Consider the following 26846-nt stretch of genomic DNA (forward strand, 5'->3'; position numbering starts at 1 on the left):
ACGCAAGATTTTCATAAAATATAATAACTTGCCATTTCGTTTTTTTCTCACCAAACCCTCAGTATACCTTCAGAATGCTTGGAATATACGGCACAAGATGCATAGGATTATTTTATAACATAAGTATCCGCTTAAAAAAAAAAAAAAAAAACTAAAGTCACCATTCTCTGCCATTAAATTGGCAAGCCCGAGCAGGACATTGCGAAGTTGCGAAATTGCGATGGGTTAAATAAACTCAATAAGCAGACAGACGCGAATACAGTCAAGCGCAGAAGTGCACAGGAAATAAGCAGCAGTCATATTTAAAGCAGTTTAAATTAATATTGAGTACTAATTGATGTTCACTTGGATTTTTCCCCCATCGAGGGAACTTAATAGTCTGTCATTAGACGAGCTATTCATTAGTCTGTTTGATGAGAAAAATATGAAATTGATAAAAATGAGTTATTAATCCGTACAACTGCAGCAGCTGAGGACTATTACTCTGCTGCGTGATACTGCAGAAGAACTGATGACGGCACGGTTTGATCTTCGGCTGACCAATCAGCAAAAAGGGGCGTTTAATTCTCGCCCACATGGAGAAATCAAATATTCAAACTGTTTATTAATTTTTCCACCCATGAAGGAAAAATGAAAATTTAAGCTGAATTCTCGTTTTTCGTTTTTTGGAAAAAAACTTAATGACGTCATCAGCGACTAGTCGACTTCGACTCGACTTTCATCACATAAAAGTCGACTTCAAAAAAATCAGAAGTCGTTCAACCGCTAGTATACGTTGATTGACAGATGTCTTGTCCAGTCAGCGGTGAGTAATCCCAAACCAATGGCGCTGTCTCAAACTATACCTACATCTTCCGGTTTGTCTGATTTGCCGTTGTGTTTTCTGACTTGTTATTTTGTTCTCGGATTTGTCATTGTTTTCTGACTTGTTATAATGTTTTCTGAATTGTTGTTGTGCTTTGTGAATTGTTATTTTGTTTTTTAGACTTGCATTTGTGTTTGTAATTTGTTATTTTGTTTTCAGAATTGTGATTTGCTTTGCACTTCTCGGCCACCGTAGTTTTGCCATGCTGCTCATGCATGTTGGGTTTGTTTACGTCAGAGTGCGCAAACAAAAAAATATAACAGTGTATTTTAAAATTTGATATTTTCACACATACACACAGACAATGTCATGCTTTCTTCTCCACGCGAGAATGACGTCAATCGCTACTTGAATTGTATTGTATAACGTTATTGTCTACCTGAGTGGAAAATGGCCTTTAACACTTGCTGAATTAATGATTTTAATTGCATTTGGGATAAAGGACCTCTTAAACACATTTTTATTTACTAGACTAGACTTTATTTACTTTTATTTACTACTGTCCCGTACCGCTCGGTGGAAATGAGCCATTAAGATGTTTTGTAGATACGGCACATGGATTTGATTCATTTCATGTTAGGGTAAATCAGGAAACACTTGTCTAGCAGGAAACCATTTACTATTTGCACATTAAAATATTTGTTCTAATGAACAATCAATTAGTTTAACAACATTTATCTTTGTATAGCATAGCATGTGTCCAGTCACTGGTTACAGGAGTGTGAAAGCTATTATGTTTATGTCAGAATGTACAAAAATGTATCAAACCAGTGAAATGTATCAAACTGAAAAAATACTATATATACTATATGGACAAACAAATGGGGACATCTCACACACACTTTAATAATAACATTGCATTGCAACATTGCATTCGCAACAGCTTCCACTCTTCTGGAAAGGCTTTTTTTCTGGAAAACCAAGATTTTGGAGTATTTCTGTGGGCTTTTTTACCCAAACATCTAGTAGATCATTTTTAGGTCAGGTGCTGATGTCGGATGAGAAGGCCTGGCTCTATTCCAGTTCATCCCAAAGGTGTTTTATGGGGTTTTATGTCAGGGCTCTGAGTGAGTAAGTCAGGTTCTTCCACAACAATCTCATTCAAACCATGTTTTTATAGACCTTGCTTTGTGCACTGGAGCACAGTCATGCTGGAATAGAAAAGGTCCTTCTCCAAACTGTTCCCACAAAGTTGGAAGCACAGAATTGTCCAAAATTAGAGATGCAGTGATTGCAATTTTCTTGGGCGATTCAGATTTTTTTTTTTTTAAGTGTGACCTGCCGATACCGATTTTTGCTGATTCAGATTTTCTTTCTAAAAGCTATTATTGACAGCATATACAAACAAAAATCTATACTTTTTTAAAAGAGGAAAAGAGGTAGAAATAACAATTAACTGAAAAGCAGTTGGTGTATACAATAAAACAGATGTCATTTTTCCACTGTTTCTTAAATTGTCATTTTTTCACTGACCTTATTAAATGTGTCATCTTTCACATCAAATTCTTACATTGTTTCAATTAATTCAGTTAGAATAATAAGAAACTGCAGAGTTGTTACCATTCAAATGAAATCAGTATCAACAAACTCCATCTTTTCCACTGCAGGAAACAGAAGCTGCATCTGAAGTGGTATTAGATGTATTTATACAGCCTGTTTGATGAAGTTGAGGTGCCATAAATGCATTTACACTGCAACATTTCTAATGTATAACGAATTTTATAAGATTAATGTCTTAAATATTTTTTTAAACATACAAATAAGAAATGTTGGGAAAAATGCAATTATACTTTTAAATACAAAACCAAATCAGTAGGTGGCGGCCAGGGGTGTGAAGTAACGAATTACAAATACTCACGTTACAGTAATTACGTAGTTTTTAATCAGTAATTGTACTTTGAGTAGTTTAAAAATTGTGTACTTTTACTTGAGTACATTTTAAGTGATGCTTTAAGTGAAGTCATGCTGTCTCAGTGGCCTTACACATGATTTTAAATATATATTTTTCAAACTTTATGATTTAAATGGGGATGATTGTACTGAGAATAACTTTCATCTTTTCTTCAACTGAATACTGTTTCCGTGCTTTTTTAATGTATTTTAAAGAGTTGGCAGTCAAAATGAAAACTGCTGGATGAAAGATATTCTTCATTCTTTATGACAAACAAGATAATGTGAATTACAGAATGTACAACATTTTTAAAATCTATTAATTGCGGTGTACAGCGTTTATTATGAGGGGGTAGAATCCACAGCTCAGTACTCACTACTCAATACTCATGAGTACTTTTAAATAGGCTACTCTTTTACGCTTACTCAAGTAGTTTTTTGGACAAGTACTTTTACTCTACTCACACTACATTTTTTGGAAGGTAATGGTACTTTTACTTGAGTATATTTTTTCAGTACTCTTTCCACCACTGGAGGCAGCAAATGACTGTTTGAATGAGTGAGTTATTTGTCCTTTATTCAACAGATTCGTTCAAACGGCTGATTCATTCAAAAACGAGGCAAGTGACTACTGTCTTTATGAATGGGTTACTGAATCATTGAATCACTTGATTCGATCAAAAACAGATTCATTCAGTAACAAAACCCCACTGTGTTGCTCGGAGATACAAAACAGTTCTGCTGTGGCTTTGACTGGAACTATTTTCATCAATGAAACTGAGCAAAAACAGTCAATATTGTGTCTAAAATGCAAGTCACTTAATTTTTACTTCTTGTTTATTTAACTATTAATGTATAAAATCACATTGCAATCATGTTGAAACAATTTGGTTGTGCAATGTTGCCTACCTAATCATACATTTATTTTTTAACTACCGCAGTATGCATCTATAAGTTTCTGCGTGTGCTGTTGCACAAATTTGTTTAGATTTCTGCACGAGTCTCTCTCACACACTCACTCAGACTGCGCAAGCCTCATCTGGCATGACAAATACATTATCAATCGCCGTAAGTGTGACGTCAAAACAGACCGGCTCGGAATCGGCCGGTCATGCGGAAAACCGGCTATTTCCAGTCCCTGACTGGTCGATCGGTGCATCTCTATCCAAAATGTTTTGCTGAAGCATTAAGGTTTTGCTTCACAGGAAGCAAGGGGCCTAGCCCAACCCCTGGAAAACAGCTCCATACCATTATCCCTCCTTCAGCAAACTTTACAACTGGCACAATATAGTCCAGCGGTAACATTATCCTGGCATCCGTCAAACCTACACTGGCCATCAGTGTGCCAAACGAAGAAGCGTGATTCGCCAATCCACAGTATAGGTTTCTACTGCTCCAGAGTCTAGTTATGGAATGCTTTATTGAGAGTACCATGACGCATGTGCTGTGCTTTGTTTACGAGCAGAGGAATGCATGCGCATGCGTCATTGCACTTCGATAATGGAGGAGGATGGGATGAGGAGGAGAAGAATTGTTGAATAAAGTCACTATTTTTGTTTTCTTTGTGCACAAAAAGTATTCTCGTAGATTCATAAAATTACAGTTGAACCACTGATGTCACATGGGCTGTTTTACCGATGTCCTTACTATGTTTCTGGGTCTGGGAACATTTCAGTTGCATTGCTCTCTAGGGATGGTCAGAAAGCTCTAGGATTTCATCAAAAATATCTTAATTTGTATTCCGAAGCTGAACGAAGGTCTTACGGGTGTGGAACGACATGAGGGTGAGTAATTAATGACAGAATTCTCATTTTTGTGTGAACTAACTCTTTAAAGGGCGGTCCACTTAGCTTCTTTATAGCCTAACACTAAACTGGCTTGTTCAACTGTCCCAGGCCATAGAAATTGGAAGTTTCATGAACTCAATGAACCGGCTGATCTGCGTAGGGACAATGAGCAGTTGAGAGCAGTTGTTAGACTGTCAGCAGAAGCTAAAGGCCTTCAATGTGACATTAGCAGCCTGGAAGTGGGAGTTAAAAATGATGAAAAAGGACAGTGAACAGCAAATGAACTTGAACAGCTCAAGGAGGAGCATTTAAGCATGACTGCACTAATGGAGAACCAGCACACAAATTCTAGCGGCCTAACCGTGAACACTGACCCCAATCATCACCATGGAATAGTACCAGACACTCCAAAAACTGTTACCACTCAGACCCAATATATGACCAGGTGGAACTCTAGTTTAAACTAGCATGAAGGCAGTGTTATCAGTCATAACTTCTGGCGAGAAATAGCGCAGACACTGGATGAGGATGATTATTAAATGGAGTATGGTTTGAAAGGCTGCACGCATTCACTGAGCCGCTTCAGTCAAGTGCACCAGCAGCACTTCAATGGACAAAAACACACACAATGACATAAAACTGAATGGTTTTGACAAGTGTCCTTGTAAACAAGGTCTTAAATGAGTTATGAAGTCCTAAATGACCATAAAGAGTTGGGAGAAAATCAGATGCGTGTCAGATCGGTGTCATGTGCATTGGATTTTAAAAAGACAGCTTGAATAAAGTACTTTAGTTTATATAGTAGTTTAGTCTATATAGTTTATATTTTGAGAGAAGATTTTTTTAAGTTCACTTAAAGAGCCTAATACATGTTAAAAAGAATGGCTTTCTGTTATATTGTAATGCTGAATGTCTATAGTTAATAGCTAAAATTGGGGGGGGGGAAATGCATTTAATGGAGACATCAGTAGCATTATTGGTATCAATAATACTGGTCTTCATTAATAATACGGTACTTAGTAAAAAGACTAAATACGTAAAACACATTGAACATTTAAAATATAAAATTTTTGTAGTTTCTACATTACTTTGGAGGTTCAATATGAACTGTCAATATAAATATATTAAAATGCAATAAATCGTGATTAATTACAGAAAAATGTGTGATTAGTTAATTTTTTAATCGATTGACAGACAGCACTAATTTTAGGGAGGGGGGTCTAATGTTATTCATGCATGTTGAGTTAATTACACAGTTAAAGAGTTGGATTCTCATGCTAAACATGGCCAAAATGATTTGAATGTAGAACGGAGTATTTCTGTGCATAATACACCCCTTTCGGGTTCTTACAAGTTTCGGAAAGTTTTTTTTTTTGAGCATGGCTCTTCATGACGTCATGAGGGGTATAATTCCTTGTATGGCCAATCTCCCGGAAGAGCGCGCCCACGCACACGTCGACCAGAGCGAGAGCGCGCTCATTAACGCGCTTCATTCAGCAGCACTGCACGGGACTTGCTCAGGAAGAATGTCTTCAAAGAAGTGTGTTTTTGGTTGTAAGGGAAAAATAACCTTGTTCAGCTTCCCAAAGAACCCAGCGTTAAGTAAACAGAGGATGCAGTTTGTTTTTCTGGGACAGCAACAGAGTTTTGCAAGTGTGTTTGTTGATGAAGGTTTTATAAACAAGGCCCAGTTCGATGCTGGATTTGTACATCATTTGATAGTGAAAGATGGAGTGGTCCCAGCTATAAAAGATCCCGGTTATGATTCTGCAAAACTGCAGATGGTAAGTGAAACAGCATCAAATGTCTGTGTTTTGTTGGCCATCGGCACTCAAGTGCTCGTCACTCTTTAGCTCCGCCAACAGCACGCCTCAAGGAGCTCGGCTGTTTTTGGAGAGAATCGTAAAGCTGTATCTTTCTTTTGTAAATATGATCAAACTAAAGACTCTTTGGAGATGTGAAGGATGCAACACTAATTTGTAGGTACTCAAGATTAACATGAGATTGGGTGAAACTGTGTTTTATGTCCCCTTTAACCTTTTAAAGATGTTGGTAATATTAGTTCATTTTACTAATTTTGCTAAATATGCATTTCAATTTAATTTCTAATTTTATAGGCACCCCAGTTTGATAATCCGGCCCTCAAATGAAGCTAATTGAATAGCCCTGCTCTAGAGGATTCTGGCAAGAAACACAAGCTGGTCTACATTATCTGGCTTCAGAGATGCCCTTTTACATGTGACAATGTTGCCACCTGTGCTAAAAACCCTCTCAGAGGGGAAGCTTGTGGCACGAATACACAAGTAATGCTGTGCCAGTTGGCTCACTCTGGGGAAGTTCAGTCCAATCCAATCAAGAGGATTTGAGTCATTGTCAGCATCTGGAGACTGAAGGTAGTTGAAGAGCTCCCTCTTAACTGCCTGCTGTGCACTCAAGCCTTGTGTGTTAGTAGAAGTGGAGGTCCTGTTTGAAGCCCACCACTAGCCAGAGACCGATTTGTTTTCTTGGCTGGTGCAGAAGCGTCTCCCATGGCTTCTTCTCTGGACTCCTCTTTCCTTACCACAACAGTCTCCCTTTAGCATCTCCAACACAGCTCTCTCTGACCTAATATCTCTTCTCCTACTTCGGGGGACTAATTTTGTAGCTAAAACTTGCCGTGTCAGAGCTTAGCCTACTATTGCTGAGCACTGGACAATCATGACGCCACACGTCATTATGTTTGTTCTTTATTGTCAAGGTGAAATTCCTTGGCTGGTGCCCTATAAAATAGTGTGATGAAAACTAATTATTAATATTAATATTTAAGGCCAAAGCCATTACACTTGTGATACTACTTAGAACTACAACCACTACATTAATCTTACATAGAAATCACTACAATTTGTTCACTCCACTTTGATTTTGAACTTGAACTTCCACTGTGTGAATATTTACTTTGATTATCAGTAATATTCAGAAACAGAAACATACAAACAATCTCCTTTTATCCAGCGAAGCAAAGTTGCCCTCTTTGTATTGACTTTACTTCAAAGCCAGAGATTAATTGGTTTGAGGAGTGAGCAAGTAATGGTCTTGTCAAAAAAGGCAAATTTCCTCTTCATTGCCAACTGTCTGTCTTTTATCAAAACAAGAGCAGTTTAAAATCTGCTTCACCATTAGTTTGCTATTGCCGTTAACTAGTCCAACAGTTCAAGCCAATTCTGAACTTTGTATAACATACTAACACATGTTTAAATCAAACACGGTGAAATAAACATCCTCACATTCAAGTTCCCTCTCACAGTCAAAAACTGAGCTGCTTCCTCTATTTCAGAAACACTGTTGCCAACTCTCGCAAGATAAATAAGCAACCGCAGCTTAAAAAACAAGCCCAAAACAAGCCCAATATTTTTTTTATTATGATTTACTATCATCAAGATTATTTATTATCAATTATTTATTACCAATAAATGAACCTGCAACATATTAAACTGAAAGCACTCTTTTATCTGAAAAGCAAAAACAGATGTTATTTTACAAAAATCATGAAACTGCAACAAAGTGAGAACAAAAAACTCATCTCCAATCACCTGTGAGCAGAATAGGATTGGAGAGATGGAAAAGGAGAAAAACAAGAGCTTCAAAGGGGAACTGTAACATAGCCACATATTTATAGCTTACTAAAATATAGACTATTCAAACCAAATGTATAGCCTATATAGTTTTAGTATTACTAGTTTTTTTATTACAGCCCATGATAATTAATACATTACAAAAACATTGTAAAAATGTAAAATTAGGCTAAAAGAAAGTCATCCCACTACAAATATACAGCGAGTAAAATAAGTATTGAACACGTCACTATTTTTTCAGTAAATACATTTCTAAAGGTGTTGTTGACATGAAATTTTCACCAAATGTTGACAACAACCCAAGTAATCCATACATACAAAGAAAACAAAACAAATAAGTTAAAAAATTATGGCACGTGCAATAAAATGGAATGACACAGGGAAAAAGTATTGAACTACTGAAATGTATTTAATACTTCGTACAAAAGCCTTTGTTGGTAATGACAGCTTCAAGGCACCTCCTGTATGGAGAAACTAGTCGCATGCATTGCTCAGGTGTGATTTTGGCCCATTCAAGGTTCTGTGGGCCTCTTCTATGAACTATGATCTTTAGTTCTTATTTTCTAGTGGATTCAAGTCAGATTACTGATTGGGCTATTCTAGCACGGCCATTTCCATGCCTTTTTGCACCTCCCTTTCTTCATGTGTTCAATACTTTCCCCCTGTGTCATTCTATTTTATCAGTTTTTTAATTTTGAATCTGTAAAAATGATACCATTCTTTTGTTGTGTATTTTCAAAACAGGATGGCTTGGCATAAAATGTTGGGAGATGGCGGCATATGTATTTGGCAAAATTGAGAAAATTAGTTGCATTTTCATTCTAGCTTATGTAGCATTTGGACACACAACTTTTTGTTATATTTAACAAATAATATCGAACTCCCCATCACCTAACCAAATGGCCAATTACACATATGAAGAAACGGTTACATTAGAGAAAAATAATGCAATGAATCATGTCATCTTTGCCATGCAGCTATGCGGTATTCTTTTTGTCAGAAGCATTCACAGTGATTGGGTATGAGGTCCTCCCAGCCATGATTAAAGCATATTCAAAGGCATTGTCTGGAGTCTGTCTGTTAGTGGAACATTAAAGGTCATAGCCCCAAGCACTGATCTATATAATGACTTGACGCCACCGGAAGTGTTCGAGCAGCCAGCCAAAACCTTGACCTAAAAAAAAAAAAAAAATCACCCAATTTGAAGTATATCAGTCGCACAGGATTAGGGCTGTCGCGATTCGTCGATTTTATTTGACTATTCGATTTTTAAAAATCCTCGACTTAATTTTGCTTGTGTCGACTAACCGGCAAAATACCAGAAGTGGCACATTTCACAGACGAGAATCCATAAAACACATTCAGACTGTTTCCCAAGGCTGCATTCTATATTAAACCCATTTAAAAATCATAATTAAGCATAATTGTGAATTCACAAATGCTACGATTTAATGAAATAATTATATGCGATGCAGTTCTAATACAGTATATGCGCTTTAATTATTTACATGCGTGTAGGTTAAGTACATGCGTCACACAGTGGCTCCGTTTACAGTAGTTCCACAGGACCTGTTATCATTTACATGTGTGGAGCGTCTCAAACTCCATCTCTGCATGTTGTTGTGAGTTTGGGTTTATTATAACTTTCATCTGGGAACGCAACGTGCGCCATTTCATCAGATCTATAAGGTAAATCATTTATAAATCTACGCAAACTCAGGAGAATACGTCGCGGTTACAAAATAAAAGCTCAAACCCTTACTCTGAGTTTACAAGTTTTGATGTCCACATATTCTTTTAATTACAGTGGCTATAGCATTTCTGTCCTAAAGAAATGGCCAAATATTAAAGATTAAGTTGACATTTGAATTAAATGGTGCTTGGTATTATTAATATTAAACAAGCATTAGATCGCACAGCAATGTGTAAAAATAAGGCCTCTGCAGGCTTTGTTGTAATGCGTGATGTACATTAGCTCTATTGTTTCTAATACATTATGTATTTTAACAGTTTTGTTCAATAAAACCATATTTTTTCTTGCTTTTGATACTTTATTTGAACTAATTATTGTTGCCTCATTGCTATTATATATGAATATTAAGTAATTTTAAAGGCTATTGTTCACTTACACCTATTTTTATTACCACAAAAAAATGCATTATAATTATAGGGCACTATGAAATCCGTTTTATTTCCAAATTTTATTAATCAAAAAGCCCGTCTAATTAATTGAGTTTTACAGTTTTATCTTTACCAAATTCTGTTTTCCATTATTTTCTGGATTCCATTTTAATGGTTCCATTAAATGTTAATAATCAAAAGCATATCCAATTAATTGATTTTATAAAAATAAAAAAAAAAGTTTTTTATCTTTTAGAAATACTGCACATTTACATTTTTCTCCTAAATAAATTCTGGTAAATAACATTTCTGGTAAATACTCCTTTAAAAAGTGTTTTTTGATAAATTTAAATCGTTTAGGTTGGGTGTGCCAGCTGTGCACTTGCCGACAAAGGTAACGGATCCAACACAAAAATATATTTCTTTATGTACATACTTATCCAATAAATATTAAGCATGAACATGTATCTGGTATTAGTATCAGAAATTAATTTGGATATACAATAAATATTACAATACAAGCCTCTGTTAATATTGTTCTGTAATGTATTAAAATTCAATGTTCAGTTTCATGTCTTTAAGTCTGTATCATCTGTAGTCAGTGTTATTTATCTGAATAAGTTCTGATGTGTGTTTTTTTTATGTCCTGATGGAACAATGTCTATTTCAGACTCTTCAAGATTGCATTTTACTATAGCATTACCATTTCCATAGGAGTAAAATATTATGTTAAGTTTACATTTAGTCATTTAGCAGATGCTTTTATCCAAAGCGACTTACAAATGAAGACAATGGAAGCAATCAAAATCAACAAAAGAGCAATGATATGCAAGTGATATAACAAGTCTCAGTTAGCTTAGCGCAGTATCATCTGTAGTCAGTGTTATTTATCTGAATAAGTTCTGATGTGTGTTTTTTTTATGTCCTGATGGAACAATGTCTATTTCAGACTCTTCAAGATTGCATTTTACTATAGCATTACCGTTTCCATAGGAGTAAAATATTATGTTAAGTTTAATTTTAGTCATTTAGCAGATGCTTTTATCCAAAGCGACTTCAAATGAAGACAATGGAAGCAATCAAAATCAACAAAAGAGCAATGATATGCAAGTGATATAACAAGTCTCAGTTAGCTTAGCGCAGTATACGTAGCAAGGTTTTTTTAAATTATATAATAAATAAAAAGAAAAACAGACAGAATAGAAAAAGAATAGAGCAAGAAAATTGGTATGTATGTTTAATTAATTACTACTTTAACCAACGTTTAAATCACTAACTGTTTCAAAATGTATGCTGTTAACAAAATCATTATTGAAACATTTGCCGTTAGCCTACTGTACAAATAAAAACAATAAAACAACAATACATAAACAGTGAATGCACAAGGCAAATTAATATACAATGCATAAATCTTTGAATAATATTTGGTAATGAATACCAATATGGCAGTGCGCTGATTTCACTTTTTTGACGTAATCAAATATTAAGTTTCTGATCATTCTGTTTATGTTTATCATGTTAAAATGGCATACTTTTTTCTAAGTAAAAAAAAAAAAAACTCCTGGCTGATCCCAAGTCATCTTTACAGTTGAAGCCTCACCTGAGTCCTGGCTGGGGGTTTGGCTTTATCACTCCCAGGAAACTTCACTTTGTTGGAAATTCTGGACGCTTGCTCTTTACAGAACTTGATGTGGCGATCTGCTGCATTCTCACTGAAGCGCCGCTGGCAATAGGGACACTGGATATAATCTGGAAAAGTCAATCGCTGTTACTGTTTTTACCCATCTTACTGTAACTCTTCCCAGTGTCAATAGACTAGTGTTTTGTTTTTTTACCTGGATCATAGGATGGAGGAGGGGGTGGAGGAAGGGGTCCGCCATCTTTCATGACTTGATCTAAACCTTTGGCAGCACGAATGGTGGCAATGAATTCTTCATGCTTTCGGCGCCAATTGGACTGTTTCTTCGGTGGTTCAGGCTGTTTAAAAGAAACATTTAGTTTAAAAACATTCAAAACAGGAATGCAGGATATTCCAATTCTAAATTTCCTAAATCACCTACTACATAACCTTCAAAGGGGGAAAGATTACTTAATTATTTAAAATGTAGGAACGTACCATTCTTAAAATTCGGATAATTTTCATGTTATAACCAAAAATTATAAATGGACAATATTCAAATTCTATACCATTTCGTCTAAATGAAAAGTAAAAACTCTAAAAAATAATAATAAATCATATTTAAGACTACAAGTGAATTTAGGCATCACAACATTATACCGCACAGTATGAAAATGAATTTTATTAGTTATTTTTATTAGTGTTTTAAGTTTTAAAATTTGTTAAAAATGTTGAATATTATTATAATCTAATTAAACTAAAACATTTATCATCAAAAACTGTTGCTTTTACAAAAAACAACAACAACAACAACAACATGCAGTTCATCATACATCTGGGGCCCGTTCTTCGTACATCGCTTATTACAGCCGAGATGAAATGTCACATCCAAAATGATATCATCGCGCTAATCAGGATCTGGCTAATTCGGTTCTTCAAACGCACCTGTTGTTGATGATTAGTATGGCTGGATTGAGTTATCTGAGACAATTGCGTGTGCATGGGTTGGTTTAAAAGGGGCTATGTATCGAAACTCGAAACCACGATCAGCAATGCAGCGATTGGCTGGCGGCAAGACAGCAACGTAATGACATCATATAATTAAAAAAGACACCTGACGAAAAACTTGACAAATTTTTGGACTTTTATAAGGAAACAGCCAAGCGAACAAAACTACATAAATGTTATAATAGATCAATGAAATGTGCACCGTTTTAATTTTATTTTAATTTTTTACATGATTCCCAATTATTTATATTCATGATTTCTAATATTTTACATTTTTATTTCAATGTAATTTAGCAATTCATTTAATTTTATATTTGAACAGACTTGTTACGTGACAGCATTAAATTAAAGTTTCTTAAGGGTCAAGATCAAGTTATCTGCATCTCCTGCGCTCCATCAAGCCACTCCCATAATATCTGTCATCACTCAAATTAATGCACGACTCTACATTATCTGTATAGCATGTGTGTAAGACTCGAATACAATTATGAAGTAATAATTTTATGACGAATAAATCTTTCAGTGAGTAAAACTGGCTGTGTCTATAGTATAAAAGACTACACAACATTATTATATTATCTTTAAATACATTTTTAAATGATTATTGTTTTAAATTATTGTCCCTGGATTAGTAGGGTACTCTTGTAATAAAGTAGCGTTGGTAACGGACAGATTTTAAGCATCAATTCTGCTTAAAAAGATGTCATCTAATCCTGTTTACATGAAATAAGCCTGCTCCCGAGCAGGTTTAAGCTTACGGACCTGTTGCTATGACAGCAACTCTGGGATGAGCTTCGAAGAACCAACCAATCCAAGATCATGCCAAATCGTCAACAATCATATCCAGCTAACTGAGTTAGCGACGTACGAAGAACGGGCCCCTGGAATTACAAAATCAATCATGGCTAATTTTAATCTATTGATACTCCTATTTTCTGCTAATAATAAACGCTTGAAAACAAGCTAATCATCATTACAGCAGAAATACTAGAGGAAATATCTTGAATGTTGTGTTGGATAAGTTGAAGAATCGTAGATTTAACAACAATAATTGTGTTTTGTATGTCAGGGGCCCGTTTCAATAAGGAGGTTCAACCAGCTCGGAGTTAAAACTTGAACTCAGAACAGCTGAATTGAGTTAGTTCAATCGACTCCGAGTAGGTTGACTCCGAGTTTAGCGCGTGCACCACGACTATGAAAAGCCATGATCAATGGAGCTCCGATATTACGATTCACCATGGCGACAGCACCTGACAAAAAGACGTCTGCATACTTCAGAGTCAATACAAGTTTAATTATTATCACTGTTATAATACCACAGATGAAAACTGGCAGAACGGTAGGTTATTGACCTAATAGGCTATTCATTTTCATGGTATCCCATGGGCAAAAAAATTTAAATAATAATAATAATAATTTAAGTGCATTTTTCTTATTTTACAAATGATCTGCCAATAGGGTAAGAAAAATACGGCAGCGGCTATTTACACTAAGTGGAATTAGCATTCTCTCTTAGCGATAGATCCTATTCACAGTAGGCTAAGTGCAAATAGCTCTAGATGCTATTTACACTTAGTGAAACTAGTGATATATTCTATTTACCATGTAAAAGTAGCAGTTCTTTGCAATAAGTGTAAATAATAATTAGATGCTATTTATACTTTATACTGGCGGATACATACTATTTGCACCTCAGTATTGTTGTAGCCTACATTAACAGGATGCAATAATAGCAGAGTGTAAATGATTATATTTATTAAAATTATAAATACTTTTATCATTATTAAACACTCGTTAGGCACTTTACTTCCACTTTTAGAACATTTTCTTCATTTAAAAAAAATAAAAAATTCTAATGTGATATGTGATGGGAAAAGTGAGAGCGAGTTCGGCAAAAGCCGGACTCGAACCCGATCAATCACGTCACAAGCTAGCTCTCCGCGCCCAACGCGTTACTGCCTACACTACCAAAGTCGTTAATCATTCACGTCGTATTTAACCTTGTGTCACATTGGAGGGTGGAGCTACTGTAAATTTGCACATAGTAATAGACACTCTGAATAATCTTGTTTTCCATTTGCATTAAAATGATTTTTATTACCACACGGGCAGATAATTTTACTTATGTAAAATGCACTTAATTTAGACCCCCCCCCAGGAATAAGACTAAATATCTTATATATAATTTTCTTATATAGAAAATCCATCTTGATTTAAGAATTTTTTGATATTTGTACTTGAAAAAAGAAAAAAAATACTTAGTAAGAAAAGCATTTTTGCAGCGTGCATGAATGAAGTATTTAAACATCGCTTGCGCTTTAAAAAGGGGGAGGAGACCAAAAGAAACTCTGGGTTTACTGAAGAAAACCTGCTCCTGACCAGGTTAGGTTCACAGAGTAAGTTACCATGGTAAATGACTCTCTGAGTATAAGTTACCTCCCTTTCAGAAACGGGCTTGACTTACCCTGCTTTCTCGGGTTTGACATACCTCCCATTCTGAAATGGAAAACCCAGAGTTTCCCTCATTTCAGGGTTAACATAGTTTTAATTTAACCTCCTTTCTGAAACGGGCCCCAGGACAGATAAACATTGTTTATTGATCCCAGAGTAGATAAACTTAAGACAAACATCTTGACGGAAAAAAAAATCAAGATTATTTACAATGTATAATGTATAACTCTTTTGGAGATTTTTTTTCAAAGCAAGCAAATATTAAACACTGCAGCCTTAATATTAGAAGTGACATGGTGAGACACAAAATTCAGTGATGAGAAAAAAAAATTAAATTCAAAAACAAACATTCAACTTACTTTATCAGACTTAGAGCTGCTGGAAGAACTTTGTAACTGAAACATAATCAAAAGGGGTTTTAGAATACTTCAGGACACTAGGGTATTATATGATCAGCCCTGAATAATGGGCTCTGTTTGAGACTGAGGTCTTTTTTTAGGGCAAGTTATTTATTTTTCATTGGCTCAAGTTAAAAAATATAGATGTGAATCATTACCCTACATTTTTTTAATTGGATGAATGAAAAAAAAATGTTCAGTGAAGTTGTCTGGTGAAAGTTGAGAAACAAATGCCATGTTCACACTGCCCAAAAAACTTGATGTTGTGAGGGAAGCCAAGCATGATTTTCCTTTAGACTAACTGATAAAGAATGGCACATACAGCAGAAAGGTCATGGGCTTGGTTTCCCAGGAACAGCCATGCCGGAGGAATATGCAACAAGGAATGTGCACACAAAAACTAAATAATAATACAATAAAGGAGTAATTCATGGCGGACAAGAGACTTGCAGAGGTTTATGGTCATCGTGAGAATTGTGACAAAATCAACAAAAGTAAATGTAAATTTTTAAAAAAGTGCAAAACAAAATTAATATTCCAATCATTCTTCCAAGATTTTTAAAATTTTAGATTTTTAATTTTAACATATTTTACTAAAATAATTGTAGATTACTTATTTGCTTTGAATTTATACCCTAATAAATCTGATATATTTCGATGTAAAACAAGTTCATTTTTATGTATTTATAAAAATGCATCTTGAAAGTACTGCAAGTCTATTTGTATAAAAGAATCTTGTTTTTTTTTTTACACTGCATTATCCACATTTATTCTATGTGAAACTTCAATGTGAATGCTGTCAAAGAACATTAAATAAATGTAATCCATAAAGTGTGGGGGGAAATTTTTTAATTACTGCAGATTAGCACTGAGGTTTTTATTCCCTGAGAATTTTGATGCAGAAAAAAAAAAAGTTGTGTTCATTAGATATTGGCGTGTCATTGTATTGTAGCGTAAACCTTAGCCTAACAAAATTTCTGTGTTATTTTTATTATTATTAGCTATACAGTACTAGATACAGAACTGTTGCCAGTGTTGCTGGGCAATGAGGTTTAAAAGCCAGTAAAATGTATTATTTGCCTTTATGCTGATGTTGTTCCGTTACTACTAAGATTGGTGAACAACACTACTGTCAATGTATGCAGTGACCCTGCAGATGAATTTTATGGCAACAGCACATGACACGGTTTCTGAATGTGCAGCAGTCTGAAAAATAAACTGCATGTAACCACTCACAGTTCACCATCAAATGTGAACATGAAGGGAACAAACACAGTACAAGGTAAACTAGATCCAGGTCCAAACAACTAGTTTAAAAGTGTCGCTGTAATGTTTAAATGTGGTCGTTTCCTCACCTTTGGTTTTATGGGTTTGAGTGTAGGAATATCAGTCCCCTCTGCCCTTTGCCTGCTGGAGTCAAACACCTTTCTCTTCTTTGCAGCCGTCTTCTGGCAGATCGGCACATGTTTTTTCTACAATAGGTAATCAGGTATCAAATAACTGTGACAGCATTGCGCTGACTGAGTAATTATACCAGGTTTTGTGTTTACTTTGTGACCTGAGAGAAATACATGCCTTGTTGCTAATCTTGATTTGGCAACTACATAACAACATAATTGGCTAGTATATTGCTGGGCAACACATAATGTAAACTACAATAGTTTTCTATATAATAATAATAACAACATTTCACAATATTACTATTTTTACTGTATTTGTTAAATAAAATAAATTCAGCCTCGATGAGCATGAAAGAGTGCTTTAGAAAATATAAAAAAATAAAAACTTTTGAACTGTAGTGTACATCCTGTATCATACTGCAACTTGCAAGGCAACCTATAATAATGCACATACACTAACACAGTAAAAAATCTTATTTATATATAGTTATATGTTTAATTTAGAATGTCACATTGGGATTTTTATTTTTATGTTTGCACACACATTTGAATGGCAAGATAATTTACATCAACCACCAGCTGTCAGCTCATCATCCATTCAGAAATACTTACAAGAACCTTTGAAAAAAAATTCCTTCCACATATTTTGCAGGCCAGCAGGTCTTCAGAAACAGGAGGAGATTCTGTAGACAAAACACAAAGAATAAATAGTAACAGATCAACATGATAAAATAGAAAAAAACACAAACACAAAAATGATAAAGATGAATAGTTGAGTGAGTCTATCTGGGTGTGCCGATCAGTTCACTCAGCTACAGGGTGAAGTGTGTGGAAATAGGTCACTCCTGTCAGTCCATGTAAAACAACTGAGGGACTGACTGAAGGCAGGAACCGAAGGATGTGAAGGATGCTGGGAGAAAAAATCTTGACATTTGATTTGTATTTATTTATTTGAAAGAGCAGAACAGAGCATGTGTGTAATGTAATGCAAGTTGTATAGCTCACTTCACATGAATCAAATATCACAACAAACGCACTTCAGCTATCTACCAATCCATCCATCTATGTACAGTATGTACCTATATACACACAGTTCAAATAACAGTTAAACGTCAAGACGTCATTCTCTTCCATGGTGATAACCTCAAACAACAGCGACCGAATAAACCAAAGCTGCTCTCCCTTATACAACCACACGGACTGAATGCTAAAGGTTAGAAGCGTCATATTCACAATATTTACATATGCATCTTTTGTTGCTTTTTTTAAAGACTTACCTTCTATTTCCTCCATCTTTCTTGCCTGGCAAGACACTAAGGGCGATGCTGTAGCAACTAGGCTCTTCTAGGTAGCCGCTCCACATGCTAGTATCCTTATTTTTGATTGGTCTTTTCCCGTTTCCCTGCAGAAATAAACGCTGTGCAGTACCTGCAACTGGCCGCTAGGTGGGACGTGGGAGGCGGCCAGACTGTGCATTACAATCTATATAGAAAGATTAATAATCTTCCACCGATATTTGACGTTATTAAACATAAAAACTGATTTTCTGCATCCAGACTTACTCTAGTACGTGTTTGTACAATTTATTTTTCTTGGTATTATATTTGCTGGCAAATTTCCAGACCCAAAGCTACTATTTGCAAAAGCAAAATAAAGGAATATTGTCCCTGTCAGATGCCATCTTGCACCATATTCTTCTGTTTTAAGGATCGTGTTCACATGGCCCTGGGAAGTAACAATCAACATGTGTTTCAGAAGAAATGTCAAACAATGGAGCCCTTGTTTAAAAACTGAATTGCTGAATGCTAGGTAGCAGCACATCTGCCATGTGTGGTGAGAAATGCATTTGCAGTTTGGAATTTACTTAATGAAATCATACGAACAGCAGTGTTTTATCTGAAATTGCACATATGTGACCACAAAACCAGTCATAAGGGTAATTTTTTTTAAATTTAGATTTATACATCATCTGAAAGCTGAATAAATAAGCTTTCCATTGATGTATGGTTTGTTAAGATAGCTAACAATATGGCTGAGATACAACTATTTGAAAATCTGGAATTTGAGGGTGCAAAAAAAAAACCGGGGAAAAAATTTAAATATTGAGAAAATCGCCTTTAAAGTTGTCTAAATGAATTCTTAGTCATGCATATTACTGATCAAAAATTAAGTTCTGATATATAATTACAGTAGGAAATTTTGGTACGATAATTTTAACCCATACAATGTATTGATACCAATAGATAGTTATACATATATCAGTGAAGCATGGAATACAACATCTTGGCTGGACCAAATGCACAGCTGATGCACATAATTGTCTAGAGAAACTTGAGATTTTGTATGACTTGGCCACAACAAACCATATATTATGATGTTAAATGTTGAAAGTTTACCTGAGCTGAGCAATTATGATAAACATGAGAATTGTGAAAAATTAGATTGGGCAAGTCTTACGGCAAATGACCTTTGGCCATGTAAAATGTTAACAGAGAAGAGATTAAAGTAACATAGCTGTATCAACTGATTATGTGTTATAATGTTAACTGTAAGAATTCTAAACATATCAATGAGTTGCATTTTATGTATGATGAAATAGTGTATTTTCTAAATAATGCCAGTAAACCTTTCTGTCAAAAAGTAGTTAAAAGTGATCTTTTTAGGGCTGGATGGAATGAATATGTATCTGAATTGCACTTAAAAGATGCTTTTAAAAATTGGGGTTTAACAGGTAAAGAGAGGTATGGCCCAGAATTTGAAAAAAAGAAATTGGCCAATGCCAAATTTAAATATGCTGTACGGTTTATTAAAAGAAATGAAGCAACCATGAGAACAAACTCAATGACAAAGAAATTTCAGCAAAATAATGTTCATGATCTTTGGAAAGAAGTTAAAGTTATTAATAATAGTAAAGTACCACTGCCAACTAGTATTGAAGGGGTTGTTGGGGCAGAGAATATTGTTAAATTGTGGAGAAAATATTACATGGATATTTTTAATTGTGTTGAGAGGCAGGAATTTGAAGTAGGTCATATACCGAGTGATGCTGGTATGATTATTAGACCTGCTGAGGTTAATTGTGCTATTGAGAAATTGGCAGTAAATTTGTGGTTGTAAGTATGTGGCCCTGACTTAGTAGCTGAACATCTGAAGTATGCTAGCCAAAAAATGTCAGTGTTACTTGCTCTGTGCTTCACAGGTTTTTTAATGCATGGTGTGTTACCTCAGTCTATGCTGACAGTTTTATTAGTGCCAGTAATTAAAGATAAAACTGGTAAAATATCCAGTATAGAAAATTATAGGCCAATTGCCTTAGCAAATATTATTTCAAAAGTATTTGAGCATATCCTTATGGATCGGCTCAAAGAATATTTGGTAACTGCCGACAATCAGTTTGGTTTAAAAAGGAAGCATGGTACCGATTTATGCATATATTTGTTAAAGGAAGTGGTTAGTGTGTATAGACACAATTCTACAGTATTTATGGGCTTTTTAGACGCTTCTAAGGCATTTGATCGAATTAATCACACTAAGTTGTTTATAAAGCTACAAGACAGAGGGGTTCCCCCATATTTGATTAGGATTTTACAGTAGTTATATACATCAACCTATACAAGTCAGATGGGGTAGGAATGTTTCGGCACCCTTTTATGTGACGAATGGGGTTCAGCAAGGTGGAATATTATCACCTCTTCTTTTTAATTTGTATATGGATGATCTCTCTGTTGAGTTAAATGAGTGTAAAACTGGATGTGTTATAGGTGATGGTCTTATGAACCATTTGATGTAGGCTGATGACTTAGTTATTCTGTCCCCTTATAGTGTTGGGTTACAACAGTTGCTTCGTGTATGTTCAAATTATGGTGCAGTATGATATTGTATTTCATACTAAAAAGAGTGTGGTTATGATTGTTAAAACTAAAGAGGATCGTAATCAAAAGTTTCCCTCCTTTTGTTTAGGTGACCAAGTATTGAATGTGGTAAATAAAATAAAATATCTAGGTCACATTATTACACTCTAAAAAATGCTGGGTTAAATACAACCCAGTGCTGGGTAAAATAGGGACAAACCTAGGGTTGTACTTAACCCAGCATTTTTTAGCGTGTAGAGATGATTTAAATGAGGATGATGATGATGATGATGATGATGATATGTAACGCCAGTGCTGTAAGTTATACGGAGAGGCAAATATGTTGGCTTGTAAATTTTACATGTGCACTGTTGATGTAAAAATAGCACTTTTTAGAGCTTACTGCACTTCTTTTTATACGTCACACTTATGGTGTAGTTATAGTAAAGCTAAAATGTATGTTTGAATGTGATTTTCTTTCCTTGTTTCTTGTATTCTGTTTGTGATATGGACCTAAGGGTCTGAAATAAAGAAATAATAATAATAATAATATTGTTGCCTATTGCTACAAATGTACCTGTGCTACTTATGACACATATGTCACATATTTCCTATTGAAAAATCAAATGAGAACTCAGGCGAACAAATCGTTCTCTTTCACTTGCATTCAATTAATCATATATTTAGTTCAATCTTCCTTTTGAGAGACTTTTTCACACCTAATGAAAGGAGTCAACTCATTCTCATCACATAAAAGAATCAGGCACGTAAATCAGTCTCACTTTCAATATGAGAGAAATTTGGCGGGAAATCTATACATTGACCGAACTGTCTTTTTAAAGAATGGACCCTTTTTACAAGACTTTGATGATGCATTTAACGGTCATCAGCATCGTAAATCCTCGAAAGTTTTTTATATTTGTATTTTTTTTTAAATGTATCTACATTTATAACCCTATTCTTTGTAGGCCTATTATATCACCTTTGCATCAAATTACAAAAAAACAGTTAATGCTAATGTGAGGGTGTTTCTAATGCAGCGTCTATGGGAAGTTCTGTAAATTTGACATCGTTATCTCAACTGTTTTCCGTTTATTGAAAGTCATGAAAACACTGTCGTGGAGTTTTTCTTTTGCTATTTGAGCAACTGGGAATGCCAAAAAAGATATGAGGGGTGCTCTCCCATTCACTGCTCTTCAAGTTTACCCAACACTAGGCACGTTTCCATTACCCTTCAAATTGCGCAAATTGAAATTGCGAATTGAAAATACGCCTAATGGAAACGCGTCAATTTCGCAAAAACACCCATATATCGCAAAAAAGTTGTTACGCTCGCATGAGGCGGTTTTTCAGGCAATGCGAAAAAGGAATAATTCGCAAAACTTCAATGGAAACGGCTTTTTCGCCTTTACAGGTCACATGGCGTATATAAAAAGTCATATGATCATTCTTCAATGTACTATAACCTCCAAGAAACACTTCATAAGTGGCCGCGGTCCAGCATAAGCGGCTTTCCCTACTATTAATGCTTAAACAATTTACACTGCACACGTCTGCGGTGCAGTGTGGCTCTGATACGGCCACTGAAGCTGATTGCGGCCACTCAATGCTTGTGTTTATGTTTTTATACAGTCTATGGTTTATTCCAGCCACGCCACGCACGTTTCTGAAGCGGCTCTCTTTGCTGCTTCTGTAAAGATACACGCATAAGCCTCCTTTGAATAAATATAGCCAAAATCCATTGCCATAACTTATCGCGAGAGGCAAAAGGTTACGTTTAAGTCTCATAACATTGGTTAATGGAAACGCCGCCATTTCGCAATACTTTTTTATCGACATTTATAATATATCGCCAAAGTTTTGCCAAATCTGTACTGGAAACGCGCCTTATGACGACTTCCGCTGCTGAGAAACCCGGGAATGTGAAAAAGAACCACCATGAGTGAACGTATCATCATAACAAAAACGACTCACTGTCGCCACCTACCGGCGGAAGTCGAAACACAATACAAAGAGTCACTAAACGAATCAGTGAACTGGTTCAGAAGATTCGAGTCACTGAGATGAATCAAACGCCTCAGCACTACTGAGCCTAAGCAGATAGAGTGGTTTTGGATAATCCTCGCATATCATCAGCATTCAGCAATGCGCATACGTCATCCCTCTCTTGTCTTGCAGACTCATGGACTGAACCAGCAGCAGCAGCAGCACTGACAGCACCGTCGCATCCTACTGAAGTATTAACCAGAGCGACAAAACTGCACAGCCTTGGCCATTAGGAAAACGTCCAGCCTAAAACAGGTACGATTTGCGAATTCGCTCGACCTTATAGATAAGCCCTCTGAGTCGTATTCTATGATAAGCGTGCCTGTTTCATTAGCATCGGTGTATAGCCTGTCAGATTTGTATAACCCGTTGCATTCATATTAGTTCAAACGCCATATGCTGTGCTGTAAATGAAAGAATTGTTCCTTTGGGATTTGCACTTGTAGCTGTCATATCTGGATATGTCATGTTGGATACTGTTTTGATGTGATGTTATTACTGAGTACACGTGACATGTCAAGGTCGAGAGCGTAGCCAGTGTCTTACCACAAAAATATGTATTATTTCTTTGTATTTTCATTTTTACGTCATATAAAAGAATGCATGAATCTGTCAGGATTGTGTGTTCATTTAAACAAAGGCAAAGAGGAAGAGCTAGAATATCACAACAATATCCATTGTTTCAGTTCGGCTTCGGTTAATAAGGTGATTTATATTCTGAGTTTGAGGCAATGAAGGGTTTAACTATGAATGAAGCTATTATTATGATGCACATTGTAACTAACATTAGAGCTCTTATAATTCCTGAACATTCTCCATTATAATAGGTCAATATTGGACTGCCAAAAAAATTAAATGTGAATGACTATTTGGTTTTGACCATTAGTTTTAAAAATGACAAAATAATAATAAATAATCAAATAAATAAAGACACTGTAATGAATCAAAAATTGTAACTATAATATTTAATGACTATTTCATTTGACTTCTTTTTATATGATGACAATTCTGTTTATATTATCACTCGCTTCCCCTGAAACCACCTGTTCTCAGGTCATGCCTCAATACTTAATATAGATTAAAATGAGTAAACTGCGAGTATCAATGTATCTTTTACCATTGCATATTTATGAAAACGTTTATATTAGGTACAATCATATTCAATGTTCATTCTGAATAATATATATTGAATACAATTTTTTATTTTTATTTTACTATGGCACCCATATTAAGTGAGAAAATAGATGAATGTTGCACCTGCTTCTCAATTTAATTCTTATAAACTTTTATTTTCTAAATTGCAACCTGTTCCATCCAGGGACTCAGACATCAGTGGTGTACACATTATGCAAAAAAGAGGCACACCCATCTCTGCACTCTTTCTACAGCAGTCCTGTTGTGTTCTTTGTTATGTAAAATGTGAACCTGCTGAACCTCTGTTGTGAATTCTCAGTTTGTTAGTTGCACTGTTGCACAAGCTGTCTCTGAGGGTGCGTTGGTGGATTCCACAGAGGTCTACCTAGACATAGGCAGGGTAAGCGTGTGTGACAACTCTTCTGCATGGTTGTCACTGTTGCCTTGAGGAACTGCTCACTCAAGTCCATATTGATTTTTTGGACTTGGACTTTAATTACTTAGCCAAGTGAGCTTTAGATTGTCTCTTTCCCATTTATAAATGGAAAAAGACCATTCATTTAGTGCTTACAGCCAGAGGCATATCAATAGGATGCAAGAATATGGTATATTAAGTACAGTAGTGAATAAAAGTCTCTGAATTTTCTGTATTTCTACATAACTTTGACCTTCACTTGAATGAGATATTCATCGTATTACTACAAAAATAAAGTCGAATTCAACATATTGTACACTTGTATTTTTTCACTTATTTTAGTAACCAAAATTAAATCAATTAAATTTTTGTTGGAGAAATGGTGTATGTGAGTATAATGCTGTGAACAGCCCTTTAATGATGACTTCCTTATGGGTGTTTCACCACACAGTGGCACCATTTTGAAGGCAACAGCTGAGAATGACTGTGCTGAGATGATAACATGGGCTAAATATAACTCAGGGAAGACCGTCCTTACATCTCATGAGGGATATTTAGTTCAACAAAATTCTAGATAATCTTGCAGATTTGAGCCACATCTGTTTTGATGATCTATTCAGGGATCAGATGATTAAAACTGTTTTATGGGACATATTTTTCATGCAACATACAAAAAGAATCTCTAGTAAGAAAGGAATTTAGAAGGACAATTTAGAAATGCATGACATCACAAATGTGACACAGAATAAACAGTCCCTTATCCAAGTTTATCTGCTTATCTAGGCCAGATTATGACTGTTTATATAATCTTTACATTGTTACTTGCTTGGGATACCTAATGGTTAAAATAGTTGTTGTTCAAATGTTTATCAGTTATAGAATCAGTTTGAAAATATAAAAAATATATGAATTTATTAATTTTACCCTACTGTTCAAAATTTGGGGATCATTAAGTTTTTTTTTTTTTAAATGTTTTTGAAAGAAGTCTCTTATACTTACCAAGGCTGCGTTTGTGTGATCAAAAATACAGTAAAAACAGTAATATTGTGAAATATTATTACAATTTAAAATAGTTTTTTATTTTTATTTAAATATGTTTTAAAATATAATTTATTCCTGTAATGGTAGAGCTGAATTTTCAGCAGTCATTACTCCAATGTCACATTATCCTACAAAATCATTTTATTTAGCTGATTTGGAGAATACGGAATATTTTCTATTATTAACTGTTGAAAACAGTTAAATATTATTATTTTGTTGTTGTTGTCGTGAAAATTAATATATATTTTTTCAGGATTCTTTGATGAATAGAAAGTTCAAAAGAACAGTATTCATTTGAAATAGAAAACCTTTGTAACATTATAAATGTTTTACTGTCATTTTTAATCAATTTAATGTCTTCTTGCTGAATAAAAACAAATGTCTTAAAAAAAAATCTTACTGACCCCATACTTTTGAAAAGTAGTTTACAGTAGAGCTGTATACATTCTAGCTTGTTGCATATATTTTGTAAAGAATGTTTTTAAGAAAAAAAATTTATGAAATCAAATAAAATATTTAAATTGTTGATAATTTATATATATACAGTGGGTACGGAAAGTATTCAGACCCCCTTAAATTTTTCACTCTTTGTTATATTGCAGCCATTTGCTAAAATCATTTAAGTTGATTTTTTTTTCCTCATTAATGTACACACAGCACCCCATATTGACAGAAAAACACAGAATTGTTGACATTTTTGCAAATTTATTAAAAAAGAAAAACTGAAATATCACATGGTCCTAAGTATTCAGACCCTTTGCTGTGACACTCATATATTTAACTCAGGTGCTGTCCATTTCTTCTGATCATCCTTTAGATGGTTCTACACCTTCATTTGAGTCCAGCTGTGTTTGATTATACTGATTGGACTTGATTAGGAAAGCCACACACCTGTCTATATAAGACCTTACAGCTCACAGTGCATGTCAGAGCAAATGAGAATCATGAGGTCAAAGGAACGGCCTGAAGAGCTCAGAGACACAATTGTGGCAAGGCACAGATCTGGCCAAGGTTACAAAAAAATGTCTGCTGCACTTAAGGTTCCTAAGAGCACAGTGGCCACCATAATCCTTAAATGGAAGACGTTTGGGACGACCAGAACCCCTCCTAGAGCTGGCCGTCCGGCCAAACTGAGCTATCAGGGGAGAAAAGCCTTGGTGAGAGATGTAAAGAAAAACCCAAAGATCACTGTGGCTGAGCTCCAAAGATG

General features: G+C 35.1%; 2 protein-coding genes across 4 annotated transcripts in view; one reads left to right on the plus strand and one right to left on the minus strand.

Moving 5' to 3' along the window:
- Positions 1–18556, minus strand: part of LOC107586767 (zinc finger C2HC domain-containing protein 1A-like) — a gene marked incomplete at its 3' end in the record, with an annotated part of 24574 nt that extends 6018 nt beyond the window's left edge. Inside the window, exons 1-6 of the mRNA XM_016274289.1 lie at positions 18427–18556; positions 17762–17832; positions 17105–17221; positions 15711–15746; positions 12110–12251; positions 11875–12023 (exon numbers count right to left, since the gene is read on the minus strand). Coding sequence (XP_016129775.1) covers positions 11875–12023; positions 12110–12251; positions 15711–15746; positions 17105–17221; positions 17762–17832; positions 18427–18442 — 531 coding nt within the window. The remainder of the gene's footprint in view (positions 1–11874; positions 12024–12109; positions 12252–15710; positions 15747–17104; positions 17222–17761; positions 17833–18426) is intronic.
- Positions 18557–18998: 442 nt separating this feature from the next.
- Positions 18999–26846, plus strand: part of pkia (cAMP-dependent protein kinase inhibitor alpha) — a 10325-nt gene continuing 2477 nt past the window's right edge. The window contains exon 1 of one of the 3 annotated variants that reach the window (XM_016274141.1): positions 18999–19085. The gene's annotated coding sequence lies outside the window, so the exon portion shown is untranslated. Of the gene's footprint in view, positions 19086–23050; positions 23302–24517; positions 24581–26846 lie in introns of those variants that run through there. The other 2 variants (XM_016274140.1, XM_016274142.1) reach the window with 2 other exon arrangements.

This window comes from Sinocyclocheilus grahami, unplaced genomic scaffold, assembly GCF_001515645.1.
Source record: "Sinocyclocheilus grahami isolate Dianchi unplaced genomic scaffold, SAMN03320097.WGS_v1.1 scaffold85.1, whole genome shotgun sequence".
Lineage (NCBI taxonomy): Eukaryota > Metazoa > Chordata > Actinopteri > Cypriniformes > Cyprinidae > Sinocyclocheilus > Sinocyclocheilus grahami.